The 15,611-nt window shown below is 41.0% G+C and overlaps 1 protein-coding gene across 2 annotated transcripts in view; it reads left to right on the top strand.

Annotated features, from left to right (window-relative positions):
- The window catches only part of antxr2a (ANTXR cell adhesion molecule 2a), a 114,154-nt gene that overhangs the window by 46,876 nt on the left and 51,667 nt on the right, over positions 1 to 15,611 (top strand). For both annotated transcript variants that reach the window (XM_042487620.2, XM_088076337.1), the window contains exons 13-16: positions 3,732 to 3,782; positions 5,191 to 5,280; positions 9,164 to 9,334; positions 10,470 to 10,550. In XM_042487620.2, the coding sequence (XP_042343554.1) occupies positions 3,732 to 3,782; positions 5,191 to 5,280; positions 9,164 to 9,334; positions 10,470 to 10,550 (393 nt within the window). The remainder of the gene's footprint in view (positions 1 to 3,731; positions 3,783 to 5,190; positions 5,281 to 9,163; positions 9,335 to 10,469; positions 10,551 to 15,611) is intronic.

The raw sequence follows: 15,611 nt of genomic DNA, 5'->3' as shown, positions 1-15,611 counted from the left end.
GGTTATATTTAAATTTACAATTCTAATCCTGTGCTGAATCCTTTTTTTTTTAATAATAGATATTTTACTGTTATTGTTATTATACAGTATGAAAAAGAACCGATGAGTGATGAGTATCCACGGTCATTTCAGTGAATGTGTGGTCTTGAAAATTTGTCTCAAAGTCATGGAAATTAATAGGTGTGTATGAACCCTGAGAGTTTTTATCTCCTTGTGTTTTATTTCCCCTGAGAATCGTTCTTATTTTCTGAAATCAGGTTAATTGGTCCGCAGTTAAAAGCCCAAATCCATTTAAAAATGTCTGAATATGCTACCTGCCACTGATCCGTCACGATAAGCCTCCCGAAACAGCTTGACACAACACGGTTTGAGCCTGAGTTTGGGAACGGACGGATTATCGAGTCCAGTTGGACAGTTATGGAGACAGCCATATGGGGACGATGCCCCCCGGAGTCGTGACTGCGGTGGCGAGCCGCTGGGGCCTGGTGTCAGACGGCTAAGTATCCCGCGGTTTAGTTTTTAATTACGACACTCTTCACATCTGTCCATCAGGTAGCTGGGAAAAGAGCAGCAGAGCCCCGTCATTTGTATAATGCTTTATTTATCCCACAATATGTCCAGGAAATCTGCTGCGTAATTACTTAATAAAAAGAGATAATCCCGTCAACGTAAGGTGTGGCTGAAATGACGTTAATCAGCGTATGGAGAGGCTACCAGTGGACCTTTACTGGATTTGCTGACAGCCAGTTGTGTGTCAGAGAGCAATTAATTAACCCTAATTGATTATTTTTCATTATTCTAATGACAACAGTATGTGCAGAGTGTGTCGGTATCCCTGCGCTTAACAGTGAATGAAACAGCTGTTAGGATCTATGATATGCCATTATTACATTGCTCTTTTTTTCACCCTCCAAAACCAATTTAGCAAATGCATAAGCAGCGATGACAGTGAGTCTTTGATGACTAATGGACGAGGGTCTGCCTTCCACTTTGCCGCACACCTCAGCTTGAGATATGTCCCCGCTGTAATTATATGTGCAGTATTTATAGGCCTCTGCGCTCTGCTCTGTGCGGAGTCACGTCCAGGACTGTGGAAGAGGACCGTGAAACGAGGCTTATCTCAGACCAACCTCGGGAAAATCTGGGTGGAGAAGTGAACAGGAAACAGTGTTTCCTTTCTTATCGACTTCTGCTGATGAGCGAAGCACTTGACCTCGTTTTCATTATCATTTCAGTACACGTCCATAAACGTGACGTCTGCAGTAATCTTGATGTTGACAGTCGCTCCCTCTGTTCAACAAACAGCCCAGAACTCAAAGACACTTAGTTTAAAGGAAAACTTCATGTACAAAGTGATCATTTGTATATAAATCACTCACATAGTGTTACGTTGAATTTGTAGAGAAAACTTTTCTTGCATGCTTCTGTGATGAACAAATAATCCAAAAACTGAGAAAATTCTTGATGAATTAAAGTCATAGGGGTCCACACTGAACAACAGCAACTTTTACAAACACTCACACAAATGTATCCATTTGTCTGCTCAGTACTTCCCAAATACATGCATTTTTACTACAGTCAAGGCTTTTAGGTATCTAGCAGTGAGGATTGCAGGTTGCAATCAGCTGTAACTTCTCCCAGGTAAAATTACTTCAGTGCTCAGGAGGTTTTTATTGTGTGCCAAAAAATATACCCAGAGGTCTTTTTCTCTTTCAAACAAACACATCAGGTGATTAAAACAGAGAGAAACACTGAATAAAGTAGTTTGACGTTACAAATCAGTGTTTCTCTGACACTGTTTGACATGTCAGAGACAGGCTGTGTGCTCACCTTTTTTCTGTGATAACTTATGATCCAGACGTTAAGGAGGTTTTTACCAAAAGGTGACTTATTTGCAGAATGGTTCTAGTAATACAAACTGGTTAAAACCCTGAATGAAGCAGTTTTGCATTAAGAAAATGGTGTTTTGCCCAACTTTGCTAGTAGGGGGAGGGGCTTCTAACTATAACGGCAGGCCCGAAAATGAGAATGTCTCTATCTAGAACCAGAGTTTGTTTGGTTTGTCCACTCGGGGCTACTGTAAAAACATGGCGCTGCAACATGGCGGTCTCCGTAGACAAGGACCCGCTCCCTACATCGATATAACCAGCTGGTTCCAAGATAACGAAAACACAGAGACCCATTTTTTCAAATGATTATACACTACAGAAAAATACACTTAAAGTATATGAATATATCCCACTAAATCCTACACACTGAAAACACTCAGGTGTGCCACGCTCAGTTGTGGCAAGGAGCGGCGCTGAGTTCATGAGACTGTTCATGCCAAAGAATTTAAAAAAAATTTCGGTTTTAGTTTCAGATGTCTAAAAAAAAAAATTGGCACACAGAAAGTTGGATTCTGTGATTTTTAAATTTTTTTTTACAGTAACTGGTAATATGTATCTAAATTTTTCAGAAACATTCATAAAAAAAATGAATATTTGGGAAACATTGCCCAAAACCCTCTATTATTTATTTTTATTTTTAGTAATCAAAAATTGGTCTTAAATTTCATTCCGGTTAGTAATTAATGTAAAAATGCTAAAATGTGCTGTGGGTGAAAATTATAATAATTTTGTTGGAACCAGATAATAGCTTTGACTTTTTTCTTGATGAATAACTGGAATAATTATCTGATTATTTGAATTAATTGACTACTAATTTCAGCATGATGCGCTGCTGTAGTAAAGGGGTCCGTGCATTCGTAGTCACCAAAATACCACAATTTCCAGAAGACTCAGACTGGACTTCTGATTTCGGAGAGCTGCAGCTCTGCTCTCTGTAGTGACGATGACTCATCTCCTGTCCTCTGAAAACACAGAAGAATACACTCCGTCTCTGCGGCGTGATCCCTCCTCACAGACGGATTTGAGTGGCAGTGGTGTCTTCAGCAGTCCTGCAGTAAAAAGTTGGACATCAGTATGTGAAGCGTCTGACTGACACCTGACAAATGTCACTGTCAGGCTGCTCTTTGCTTTGCGATGCACATCTGAAAAACCCTAGTGGAGGCATCTTGTCCTTGAGTGGAATCACATTGTGGACAACCTGCTCCTCAGGTGCCGTGTCATCCGGTGTTGTCATGAACAATGCCGCTGGGCTGGTCACTCTGCTGCGGGAGAGGTGTGTCGTGGTTATGTGTGTGTGTTTTATCTCTTTTTCTGCTGCATGTGTGTGTGCTGCTGCTCATCTTCCACGCAGACGGGGCTTGGAGCGGAGCCCGAGCCTCCTCCTCTGTATCTCATTGGAGCTAATTAACTCCTTAGGACTTTATGATTGGGGGGATTGCTTGGGAGCACTGAACCCCATCCAATTAATTAAGAGCTAAACGGGCAGCGGCGCTCGCCCCAAAGACTCCCCTGTCAACAAGTTGATTTTCAGCTTTTCTTTATTTTGCACGGGGGGCCCCTGATGTTGGTTTACAAGCAGAATCCTTGTAATCAGTAGTCAGCGGGGCGATGGGGTGCCAGTTGCAGTTACAAAGCAGCCTGGCAGCGGCAAGCGTCTCCGCTGTGCAACGAGCTCGGGGACGTCTCTGTTTGACTCAGTCACCTGTCACGAATCACCTCCGTCAGCCTCGTCTGCGCTTGTCTTGACAAGGTTTGAGCGTGTGTGTGTGTCTGTGTGTGTGTGTGTATGTGTCCCCTGATGGACTTTGTGCTGACTCTCTTCTGCTTTTTCTGTTTATCCAGGTCATCAAAGACCCGCCGCCGCCTCCTCCGCCTTCCCGTCCTCCACCACCTGTGAGTACATCACTATAGTGTTGTCATAACACCACAATAGTTCAACTGATGCCAGTGATATTTTTAAACTTAGTGTACCATTACAGTTTAGTAGATGAACTATAAAAATCGTCAAGCAAGACACAAAAACACGGGAAAAAAGAGTCCAGATTGGAAAAGAGCAAACTTACCATAAAGACTGATGAAGACTTACGTCACACTGACGCCACAGTGTGTCGTTTTACTTTTTTTTGTGCAGATAAAACCAACGAGACATTATATATCAACTCTTTTAAACCTGAGAAAATATTCTTGATTTCTGTCACAAACATGAGAAGAAGGCAAAGTGCAACAAAAGAAGAAATGACCCAAAAACTAATTAAGAAATATTTTAAAAATTCCAGAAAATTAGTTAAAAATAAAACTATAAGAAACTGAGAAAAAAAATCAAACAAGGAAATTACCTTGATGCTAGACAAATTATATTTCTGTACTATAATTTTAAATATTTGAATCTAATTTTTTTTTTCTTTTTTCCCTAGATATTTTTCCTTGCTTTTTAAAATAATTTTTTGAACCTGCTAATTTTTCTTGCCAAGTTGCTCATCACCTTTTCCCCCCATGTTTTTGAAAAAAAAAAGAAAATAAAACGTGCCCTAAAATACTTGTAATAGGCATCTATAAGCAGCACAGCAAAAGCAATGTCTCTCCAGCTTTCAAAGGGTTAATTAGTGATCCTTAGAGGAGCTGATAGGTGGATTTTTTTGGACACAGTTAAGTTCGATGTTTCCCCGTACTTTCGGTACGTATGTATGCTAAGCGACTGTAATCACCTTTAAACTTAATGCGCAGACATGAGTGCTTTTCTTTCAGCTCTCTGAAAGAAAGTTTTTAAAATTTAGAACAATTTCTTAAAAAATAATTAAACATTTCATAAGTTTCTGCTTGGATCACACTGAGAAATTTCAGCTGATTTGTTGTTTTCCTGACCTTTTTTGTGTTGAATAAGCTATTCGTCATTACTGGAGAATAATATCATACCATAAAAAATCTGACTCATATCTCCGTCATCACAATATGCACAAACAGGTTTTGCTCTTTAATAGATTGTAGGAGCTCCTTCTGTAAGACTGGATTCATCTGCTGAGGATTAAAAATACTGAAGGAAGTCATTTGAGTAAATGAAGTCATTATTTGGTTTGAGAAATCCTTGAACCACGTGGAAAGTAAGAATCGATGGCTGCAGCAGAAGAATGGACATGAGCGCCACTTCCTTCCTGACAAAATGACATAAATGAGTTTTTCCTGTTGAGAGGAAGCGCACTCAGATATTGATAAATGGGATTGTAAGAAAATAGGACCATAGTAAACACAGTCCTGCAAAAAATAAAGTTTGCAAGTATGAGTAATTTGCCTTTTTCTTTTCAAGGAGCCGGAGCCGCTGCCCAAGAAGAAGTGGCCGACCGTGGACGCCTCCTACTACGGAGGAAGAGGCGCCGGAGGGATCAAACGCATGGAGGTTAGAGCCTAAACATCATCCCCCAACATATTGCTTCCAGCAGCATGAAACACTTTCATCACGCTCACAAAGACACGTCTCTTTCATTAAGTTTGACGTGTGGATGTCCTTGAAGTTTTCTCGAACAGCAAAACATCACAACTGAAACCCTGTAAAGATGAAATCCTAAAAAGCAGAAAGCAGCTCAGCTCTCACAGATGTTTTTCTTTAGTTTCTTCAGAGCAGGAGTACTCGCTCTGCTGAGGGGCCGATTTTGTAAAATGATGAGAGGCCAGGGGCCAGCCTCATACACGTGTCTAGGATTTTAGGAGCTTTCTCGGATTCAGGACGTTCCTTGGATTTCAGTACGTTTCTAGTATTTTAGGACATTTTTAAGTTTTTTTACAACATCTCAAGGATTTTAGTATGTTTTGATGATTTTAAAATGTTTTATTGATTGTAATTTCCAAGATTTTAGGACATTTCTGGGATTTTAGGACATTACTAGATGTTACTAAATTTTTAAGATGGTGCTTGGATTTTAAAGCATTTCTCAGATTTAAGGACTTTTCTAGAATTTTAGGATATTTCTAGGATAGTAGCAAATTTCTAGGATTGTAGGACGTTTCTAGGATTTTACTACGTTTCTCCGAGTTTAGGACATTTCTAGGATGAGGGGGTTTGCGGATTTAGGACGTTCCTTGGATTTCAGGGCCTTTCTAGGATTTTAGGCCATTTTTTAGTGTTTAAGGACATTTCAAGGATTTCAGGACATTCCCAGGATTTTGGCATGCGTCTGGGATTTTAGTTCAACATTTGTAGGATTTTAGCATGTTTTGAGGATTTTAGATGGGGTTTTTTTGGATGTTTATAAGATATTATGACATTTCTGTGGCTTTAGGACATTCCAAGGATTCTTGTAGGTTTCATATATTTAAGCTGTTCCTTGGATTTCAGGATGTTTCTAGGATTTTAGGACATTTTTTAGTGTTTTAAGACATTTCTATGTTTTCAGCATCTGTCTGGGACTTTAGGACATTTCAAGGATTTTAGTATGTTTCTCTGATTTCAGGATGTTTTCAGGATTTTAGGGCATTAGGGTCTTAAGACCTGTGTTGGTAGATCCTCCACTGGCACTTTTGATAAAAAAAAATTCTATTTTGATGCTGTTTTATGCACTCTGGCACCTTATGTTTACTAAAAGTACAAAAACGATTCCCAGAGTGAATCACTTTATTTTTGTTGTGATTTAGAAAACTGTTGGGGGGTCTAGATTTGACCCACGGAGTTGAGTACCATTGGTTTAGAGGAAACTGCTGACAGTCAGTGTTTCTCTGAAGCTACAAGTTTTTGGAGTTACACAGGGAGGAGGAGGGGGAGGGGGAGGAGGGGGAGGAGGAGGACCGGCTGAGTGACCGGCCGGGCCGCTGTCCTCGTCAGTCCGCTGATGCCTCTGACATGACAGGCCCTGCCATCGCGTCCTTGGCCGTCCGAGCCTGATTGGATCAAGTCATCGCCAGGATGAAGGATTGAGTGCTGCTGTCAACTTGACATATCCACCTCACCCACCTCACCCCCCTCTCCTCCCCGCCTCCCCCGTCTCAACTCCCAAACCTTGGCAGCCGCTTTGTTATCCTCCTTTGGGAATCCAGGTTTGAAAGGCGAGCTCCCCTCGTCATCCTCCCTCCTCCTCCCCCCTCGCTGTTTTACCCCCTACCGCTTCTCAGCCCCGAGGAAGTTGGTGGCGTTGCAGGGATTTCCCAGCATCCTCAGGGACCTCCTATCTCTTGACTTTTTCCCCCACGAGTGTTTGCGAGCTGCGATCCTGTCGCTCTCTTCTTCCTGCAGCAGGTTGATTCCCAGCGACAGGCCCGTCTCCTCTTCTGAAGCCTCCCCCCTGCGTATAGAGAACGAGGTGCTTGTTAAGATCAACCTGCGCTCTCCTCTGAATCCACATTTAAGACGCCGCGCTGAGAAAAAACCACCTCCACCTCCACCGCTTTGCCGCTGCCAACATTTCAAACGAGTCGGCCGAGGTGACAACGTATCTTTTATTCATCGCGGCCCTCTCTTTACTTGATGCGGCGGGCCAGGGATGTATCCCGGAGATGATTCTGAAAAGCTGTTCTATATTGTCACGGCTTAACCTACAGCTTGAAAACTGTGTCGCTAATTAATCACCTCTCCCCGTTCATGTGACGGTGGATTTTTTATCTCCTCCTTGCAACAGATGTGATGAATTCAATTAAAAATAGCAGGACAGCTTAACCAACACACAGGCCTGCATTCACACGCTCACACAATGTCACATTATACCACATGTAAATGTGCTTATTAATAACAGCAAAAACAGATTTTCAGGTCATTTCGTTATCTTATAGATAATATAGATCGCAGTTATCCAACTCCCTTCTCATTATCATATTTATCCTTTCTGTGGTGGTGAGCTCCTCAGTGGCTGAGAGTGTGTCCCGCCTCCTCTGTCTGCTCATTATTATTATATTTAATAAGTTAAGAATGTATAATATCGTCATTTTTTTTCTTTGAAAACCTTTTTTCATAGTTTTATTTAACAAAAACAACTACAAGATGCGTCAGGTAATAAAGAATACAAACATGCATGAGAGCACAGATAATGACACCCTGCACAGATCATTTATAAGATCCTGAGCTAAATGTCCAGAAGATGGGGAGACAAACTCTTGCTACTGTTTGAAAAATGAGAAAATTAACCACCATGATGTCATAGTGATGTCATCAGGTCATCTCATCTTTACTTTATAACAGAGAGCCCGTGTAACACACTGGGGTTGTGCTTCCCTCGTCTTGAAGTCAAAGTGTGTTTGGATGGATGCCTGAAATAAGGTGTGTGATTAACACAAGCTCAAAAGACTTTGGTGTTTTGCTCTTCAACATAAAGTACGTCAGTAAATACCCCACTCGTGAATAATGAAGCTTTTATGTGTCTTATAAAGGCAGTTGCTAACAGGTTAATAAAGGACATTAAACACTGTCACACTGAATGTGGCTTTACGGCCTCGTTGTGGAGGTGACTTAAAGTCGTGTGACTGCAGTGTAGTTCGTTTACAGCCCAACACTAGCTTTTTACTTCTGCCCGTTGCAGAAAAAGTGCTTTTCATTTTTGAAGATTTTCTTGCTGAACGAAACCTTTAAATATCATCAACGTTTGTTTGTCAAAGAGCTTTTTTTCTGCAAACATCCAATGTAAAATCCCACAGAGTCTTTGTAAAGGGAACCAGGGCAACAGTAACTTTTGGATTGGCTACAACAAAACGCTATTTATTTATTTTTGGCTCTGTGGCTTAAGTGCCATCCTTATTTTTGTATTTATTTATTGGTTAACTGTTTGTCTCAATAAATGTAAGAAAAACTGAAAAGTGCCCACCACAATTAACCAAAGGCCAAGAGGATGTCCTCAAGATGTTTTATTATTTCATATTAAAAATATATTTTTTCATGTTTGAAATTTGGAGAAAAGCAGTAAATCTCTGCAGAAGAGAGAAGCTCGAAGCAGGAAAGGTTTGACATTTTTGCTGACTAATGTTTCACTTACATCAGATGAAGAACTGTGTTGCCGTGGAAGGAGGACGACCGCTCGCAGAGTTGTTCATGTCATTCGTCTCTGTCTTTATTTTATGTTTTGAAGCAAACATTTCTTCATACGTTTTCATCAGTGGCCAAACAACAACGTTGGGTTACAAACAGCGTTTATACATTTTCAGACAGAAGGCATCCTGTTGACGATTACCTGCCCAGCACTACAAAAGACTAATAATTGAAACACCCATAAAATATTCTGAATTGTCAATAGTGAATATAAAAGCAGCAGAATGAGTGATTCTTGTCTCTTAAATTGGTCCTGTGTGTGGTTTTACCCGTCCAGGTGCGCTGGGGCGAGAAGGGCTCGACCGAGGAGGGCGCCAGGCTGGAGAAAGCTAAGAACGCCGTCGTGTCCATACCGGAGGATGTAGATGAGCCAATGATCAAACGTCCATCGCCGAAACCTGCCCCCACCTACCATCAGAACCAGAACAAATGGTACACTCCCATCAAGGTGAGCGCCGCAGCCGAGAATCTGATACTGATGAAGATCCTCACTTTTTGGCAAAAATCTGTTTCAGTTCTCTGTCATTTGATGTCTCATGTAACAAAGTCATCTAAAGTCTGGTGTCCACTTACTAGCTTTTTACAGCCTCTCGTGGTCTTCATTGACCAAATGAAACTGACTGTGGCGTCACATAACGTGAAAAGCGTTGAAATTGGTCAAGTGAGAATAAGTTGTCTGATATGAGCTCCAAAAATCATCTTTGAATCAACACAGGATCGCTAAATTTCACACCAACAGCACATGATGCTACCTGAGCCAACTTCGTTAAAGGGAGATTTTGCCAATTTTCAACCAGCTTTGTATCAAAACAGTTTACTTAGTATGTGTAGCCGAACTGTGGTAAACCTGCTTCCTACTCACCGGTGCCTAGATCTTCACCAGATTGCTTATTTTGCATTAATTTGCATCACCATGTAGAGAATCACTGACTCCCATTGGCTCTTGCTTGAATTACAGGCCGTATTTACGTATTTTTGTATTTGCCGCCACATTTGCAGCCACCACGGACTCAAAGAGTATAGAGCAGGATCAAAAGATGGACCTGGCCTTCCTTTTCTCTCAAATCCAGACAGAAGTCAGATCAAACAGTAAAACTAAACAGTGCTGATCCACTTTAAATCAAGATTATTTTACTTCACTGTCTATTTCTCTCCTAAAATATTTTCAGAAACATTTTTAACGGCCTGTTTAGCTGTTATACGAGATTTTTTATTACCAGCCTAATGCCATTGTTTCAAACGGATGAGTCAGCATTACATCACACACCAGCGGGAGCATTTATTGGTCTGGTGTGAAGCAGTGCATTCTGGTAGTTGTAGGTTTTTTTAGGCTTGAGCAAAAGCATCTTTTTTCTGTTTTCTCTTGTCATGTAACACCAATTTTGCTAGTCTTTGCATCTTCCTGTTGCATAGACAACTCAGTTTTATGCAAAGACCCTCTTTTTATCGGTGAAATAATTCTTCAAGTATGTCATATGCTGTTAAAAGTTATTAATGGTCTGTTTAACTTTTATTTTTTTGTTACAAAGGCAAAAAATGGCCTTCAGTACTCAAAGTTTTATGTCATGTTTCTGTATTATCAGGGTCGTCTGGACGCTCTGTGGGCTCTGCTTCGGCGGCAGTACGACCGAGTTTCCCTCATGCGACCCACAGATGCAGACAAGGTAAGTCACTGAAAATAGCCTCATCGTTTTCCACCTCTTGACACTTTGGTTCCCAGCGGAGAATTTATTTGCAGAGAGGCCTAAAATACCAGCCGTGCAGATACACAGAGGCACGGAGACTGCAGGAACAGTGGAGAGTACGTGGGTGTTTTACTGTAGGGTGTGTGTGTGGGATACAGTATATCAGCATCAGAGTGTTTTTAGCAGCACAAACCTGCAGCCTGAAGCGAGTGAGTCAAAGTCTCATCAGTGGTCATCTGTGCAGTTTGTTGTATTCAGGGATATAAATAGAGAATTTCCTGCATCAGTCAGCAGTGTGGACGCGCTTCTTCTTCTTCTTTTTTAGACTGCTTAATGTTGTTGTAGCTCTTCTATAAGTCCCCAGTGTGGATTAATTTAAGTATTTTTATCCTTTCAAATCTTTTGAGTCACCACAATTACAGTTAAGATCTCTTTATTTTATTGGGGAATTGAATTACAGCTGCGGAGGCACATAATCTGTGTATGGCTCTGAGCAGAGGAAGCTGCTGGCACCATCGAGCATTGTGTTGTTGTTACCTAACTGTTAGCTGCAGCTGCAGCAGCTCACTGTGAGAAGCATGACGGGGACGACCTAATATGGTCAAACTCTTTGACTCTTCTCAGCCTCCGTTAGAGAAAAGGAAGCGTATCTGCTCCGCAAACCGACGCACTGAAACACGACGCCACACAGGCGGTTAGGAGAGCACGCCGCTCACAAACCGCCACCAAGTCCGTTAACCACATGTTTTCATATGTTGTTAGCTTTTTTAAGGCAGCTGTGAATGTAACAAACCACACCATCTGCTGTGGACACTGAGCTGTGTCTCACCATGAATAATATACATTAAAATCAGTTTGCGTAAGAGTGCAGAGTGACGTTGGAGCATTTAGATTTAATTTCTGGACCAAATCTGAGGCCAAGAAACAGATTTTCATCCCTCCTCTTATATTGTCGTTTCAAACCTTTGTGCAGCACAGACTCGTGTGTGTTTTCCTCCACTTTGGCAGGCACTTCTGATCATCTTCACAGATCTCTGAGAACAGGAACCATAACAGTTTTTTAAAGCTTCACAGAATGACGTCAGACTGCAAGCGTCTCAAGCGAAATAACGTTTGCTGCTCTGCAGAACATGGAAAGAAAGCTGAGCTGCTGTGCCAGCTGTGAGCCTGCCAACTGCTACTCAGGGCGTCAGAGAGCTCTTTCACAACAGCAAAGTGCTAGAAGATGCACCATGAAAATAAACAATATCAATATTTTTTTACCTATCATGTAGGTAAAACTATGTGAAGATATAATTGAAGCTAAATTTAGTTGTAATGTATCAGTTTTTAGACATGCTTCTTGCATATATCCAAACTTTTTTATTAATAACTATATTTCAGCATGTTGTTTGAGCCTGCTGTGTATTAAGTGAGGGATAATGGCTGACAAGGTGTCCATTTTCGGTTTTTAATGACTGATGTGGAGGCGTGACGAAGTCTCATTAAGCCGCTTGTTAGCAATCGCCTTTTTTAAGAAGCATAAAAGCTTCAAAATTCACAAGTGTGGCGTTTACTGATGTGTTTTATGCTGCAGAACAAAGGCTGAAAATCAAGCATTTTCACTGTATCAGAGTTTACGGCAAAAGATCTTTGTCGTACATCTTTTTCAGAATTATTTACATTTAAAACAATATTGGTCAATATATGGATATCGGAAATTTTTGAGACCGAAGAGTTCCCGCCGTAATTACAGAATCACGTGCATTATATCAGACGAAGAAATAATAACATTAACAACTGCATTCACTACCGTAACTCCCAATATGGTGTTCCACGGCATTTCCTTTCTGTGGTTGAGCTTATAAAACGGTCATTTTTTGTGGTTTTCTGCCTCCATTAGCTTGTCCTTATCCATGTTTTTGGTAGTGACCTCTGAAAACCTCTGACCTGTTGACTCCAGGTCTGGATTCGCTCATTGTGACGTTTTGTTGATGTAGTTATGTGAAATCCGATCGGACGTCAACAAAAAATTAACCACATATTTTACTGTTGTGTTGCTGTCTGACTTCCTGACTGCTGTGTGCTTGATTCTGTTGAATTGATGCGAAGTGCTCCAGCATCCAGCAAAAATAAATGCCTTGCGTATCTGATTCACAAAGGTCCAGACTGCTGGAGCTGAGACGGAGTCGATTCACTACACAGTGGAGCCAGTGGAAGTAAACACACACACTAGAGTGTAATCTATTTGTTCTATCTGCTGTGGCGGATCGGAGCCGGACCGCCCACAGATCTGGTGGAAATTAGGGGTAAAATCCTCTGATGTGTGTGTTTTGAAGTACGTCTACTGTTTAGCATAGCTCAGTGGGATTTTTGTCGCCTTTTGGTTTACTGGCGTTCTTCAGCAGCAGCACGTACTCGAATATTGCCCTCCTGCTTTAAGTACTGTTACAGAACGTTCATCTGTAAAGCATCCAAATTTGCGCCCGCCTTCATGTAAATAGTGACCTTTTCCTCATAAAACTCTTGGTCCTTGGGCATTGGGTTTTCATATAACATTACACAACCAGATAGTGTAGAAACTGAATAACATACCGAAATGTTGCCTAAAGAGCGACCTCAAAACCACTCTCAAAACCGTTTGTTTTCTTTAACAGCCGTGCCTTCTCTCTAAGGGCCAAAGGCCTCAAGTATGATGTGAGCTGGTTTCACTGTCATGATAAATTGTTAACAAATGGGCCGATGCTGTTTGTGTTGTGTCATTCGATGACCAAACTTGCATATTTTCTGCAGTACGCTTGTTGGCAACGCTGCTGTTTTCATGTCGAAATGACAACAATTCCCTCGCCCGGTATGCGTCCGACTGAGCAGAAAGAGGCAGAGTGAGGAAACATCGTGGCTGCAGCTCCCACAGTGAAAGACGTGATAGATGTCCCCACACAGGAGGTCACCTCAGTTGCTCCAAGCAGCAAACTGTTTGGAAGTGTAGAAAACAGAGAGCGCGGCTCGCTGGTGAGTAAACGGGTCGTGTCAAAGCACTGAGGATGGAAAAGGACATGGAAGAAACGCTGCCAGCAGAGGCAGCGGCACCGCTGGCTGGCTTCATTCACAGGCCCATCGCTGCGCCAAACTCCACTTTAAGTCTTTGATCGAGAACGTACACAGCGGACACGAGAGAGAATCAAACAGGAGGCCGCGCGTGTTTGAAGTCTTAACAGTCTGTAGTGCATAGAGGCTGAATATTGGTAAAAACACACATCATTTATTTTTAAGTGAGTCATGATGTTTTTAAACCCCCCGCTGGCAGAAATTCAACACAATATTCCCAGCGTCACTGTGAACAAAATAAACGGAGGTAAACATGAAAATGATTTAATCCCACTGTATTTTGACTGACTTTTTAAGCAAACATTAATGTACCATAACACTGCTTTGATTTGATTATTTTTTTATTTTTTGTCATTAAAATGTTTCATTTTAACAACAGTCAAATAAACTGACTTTTAGACTTTATACAAAAATACCAATTATAAAGATATAAGAGGATCCACAGTCAGAAAAAAGGTATTATTAAGTATCGTTCTGATGATTAAATGAGGATTTTTACTGCGCTCTGTTTACCTCCGAAGTACAGAAAAAGTCAGAAAAAGATTAATGGCCATTGTTAGCAATAGCTGTTGATGAGAAAGCATTAAATTGTACTGTGGGCATACAAACACTGTGGCAACATGTCCAAAAAGAGAAGTTGGACAGAATTAGGGCTATAAGAGACTTAGAAATATGTCAGTCAAATTAGATTAAGCTGTTCAAAACAAATATTCTATTATTTATCCCCCTTTTCTTTTTAGAGTTGCAGAGTTTGAACAGACTTTGGCGAGACGTCAATGAGAGATCGACATTCACATTGTTGAGTAAATTAGCTAAAAATGCTAACAACAGATCAAAATAAAATCTGCTAAAACTAGATATCAAACAAAAGCCAGAGACTGTATGGTATTAAGTTACTGCGTGCTGTAAATTTAATACTTTAAGCAGAAGGCAGAAGATAACGTTATCTGGGGCAGCTGCCTCCATGTCCGCAGCTGCCTTTTCCGAAGAGCGGCATGAATACCTGTCGGCTCTCACTCGACAGATACTTTGGGAACCGAAACCTTCCTGTGAATCGGCTGCACACTGACTGATTGTTCCTCCCTTTCTCTGAGTTGGAAGTGCGGTTTCACGGGACGTTCCATTTGAAATTTCTGACTCTGAACCTGGAAATTCTGAAAAGGAACGAACCATTTTACCCCAAATAAAACCCATGGCGGTCATGCATAACTCTGGTGAATATGGCGTGTGGTTTAAGTAGCAGAGCATGAAACAAAGACTTGGATATTTAGGGTGGAAACTCGGCATCAGTTGCCAGACCCAAGTGAGCGCTGCAGATCTTTGGTTTCACTGTCCAAGATAAGAATTTTTAAACCAGTGGAAAATAAATCAGAGCCGTCTAATGATGCAGTGTCACCTTTACTGACACATGTAAAAATGATTCTTGTGCATGCCTCCGAAAGGCACTAACAGTTTCCATGTGCTGGTGATATCATATAGCTGATATTAGACTTTTATTTGACTAGTTTTTACCTGCAACTGTTCCTTGAGTCCAGTTTTACTGGACTTTTAAACACTGGATTTACATGAGTAGCCCACTGTTGGCTTTATTCAGACTGTCCCAGCTCTCTGTTTTAGTTATTGCCTTTTTCCTCGCTGCCTGTCGCACCTTCAGCTTAAGATTTTGCCCTTATACTTTTATTTTAACCCCTTGAAACCTGGATTAACATCAGTTTTCTTGTGCTGCGAACAGATTTATTCCACGAAACCACAAAACCTAAGGGTTTGATTTCTTAAGGGAAAAAAAACACACTGGGAAAAAGGCAATGACCAACCAGGAGGAGGTTATTAGAAAATTATTTAAAAATACATATTTTTGCAAAAACGATATTTTATATCATTTTAATTTTCTATTTAAAATGATTTTAAAAGAAAATAATATATAGGTAGTTTTTTAAATTTTCAGTATTTTTT

This window comes from Plectropomus leopardus, chromosome 4 (assembly GCF_026936395.1).
Source record: "Plectropomus leopardus strain MGB_pleo_1.0 chromosome 4, ASM2693639v1, whole genome shotgun sequence".
Lineage (NCBI taxonomy): Eukaryota > Metazoa > Chordata > Actinopteri > Perciformes > Serranidae > Plectropomus > Plectropomus leopardus.
Note: the sequence above shows the minus strand (reverse complement) of the source record. Positions and strands in the feature narration are given on the sequence as shown.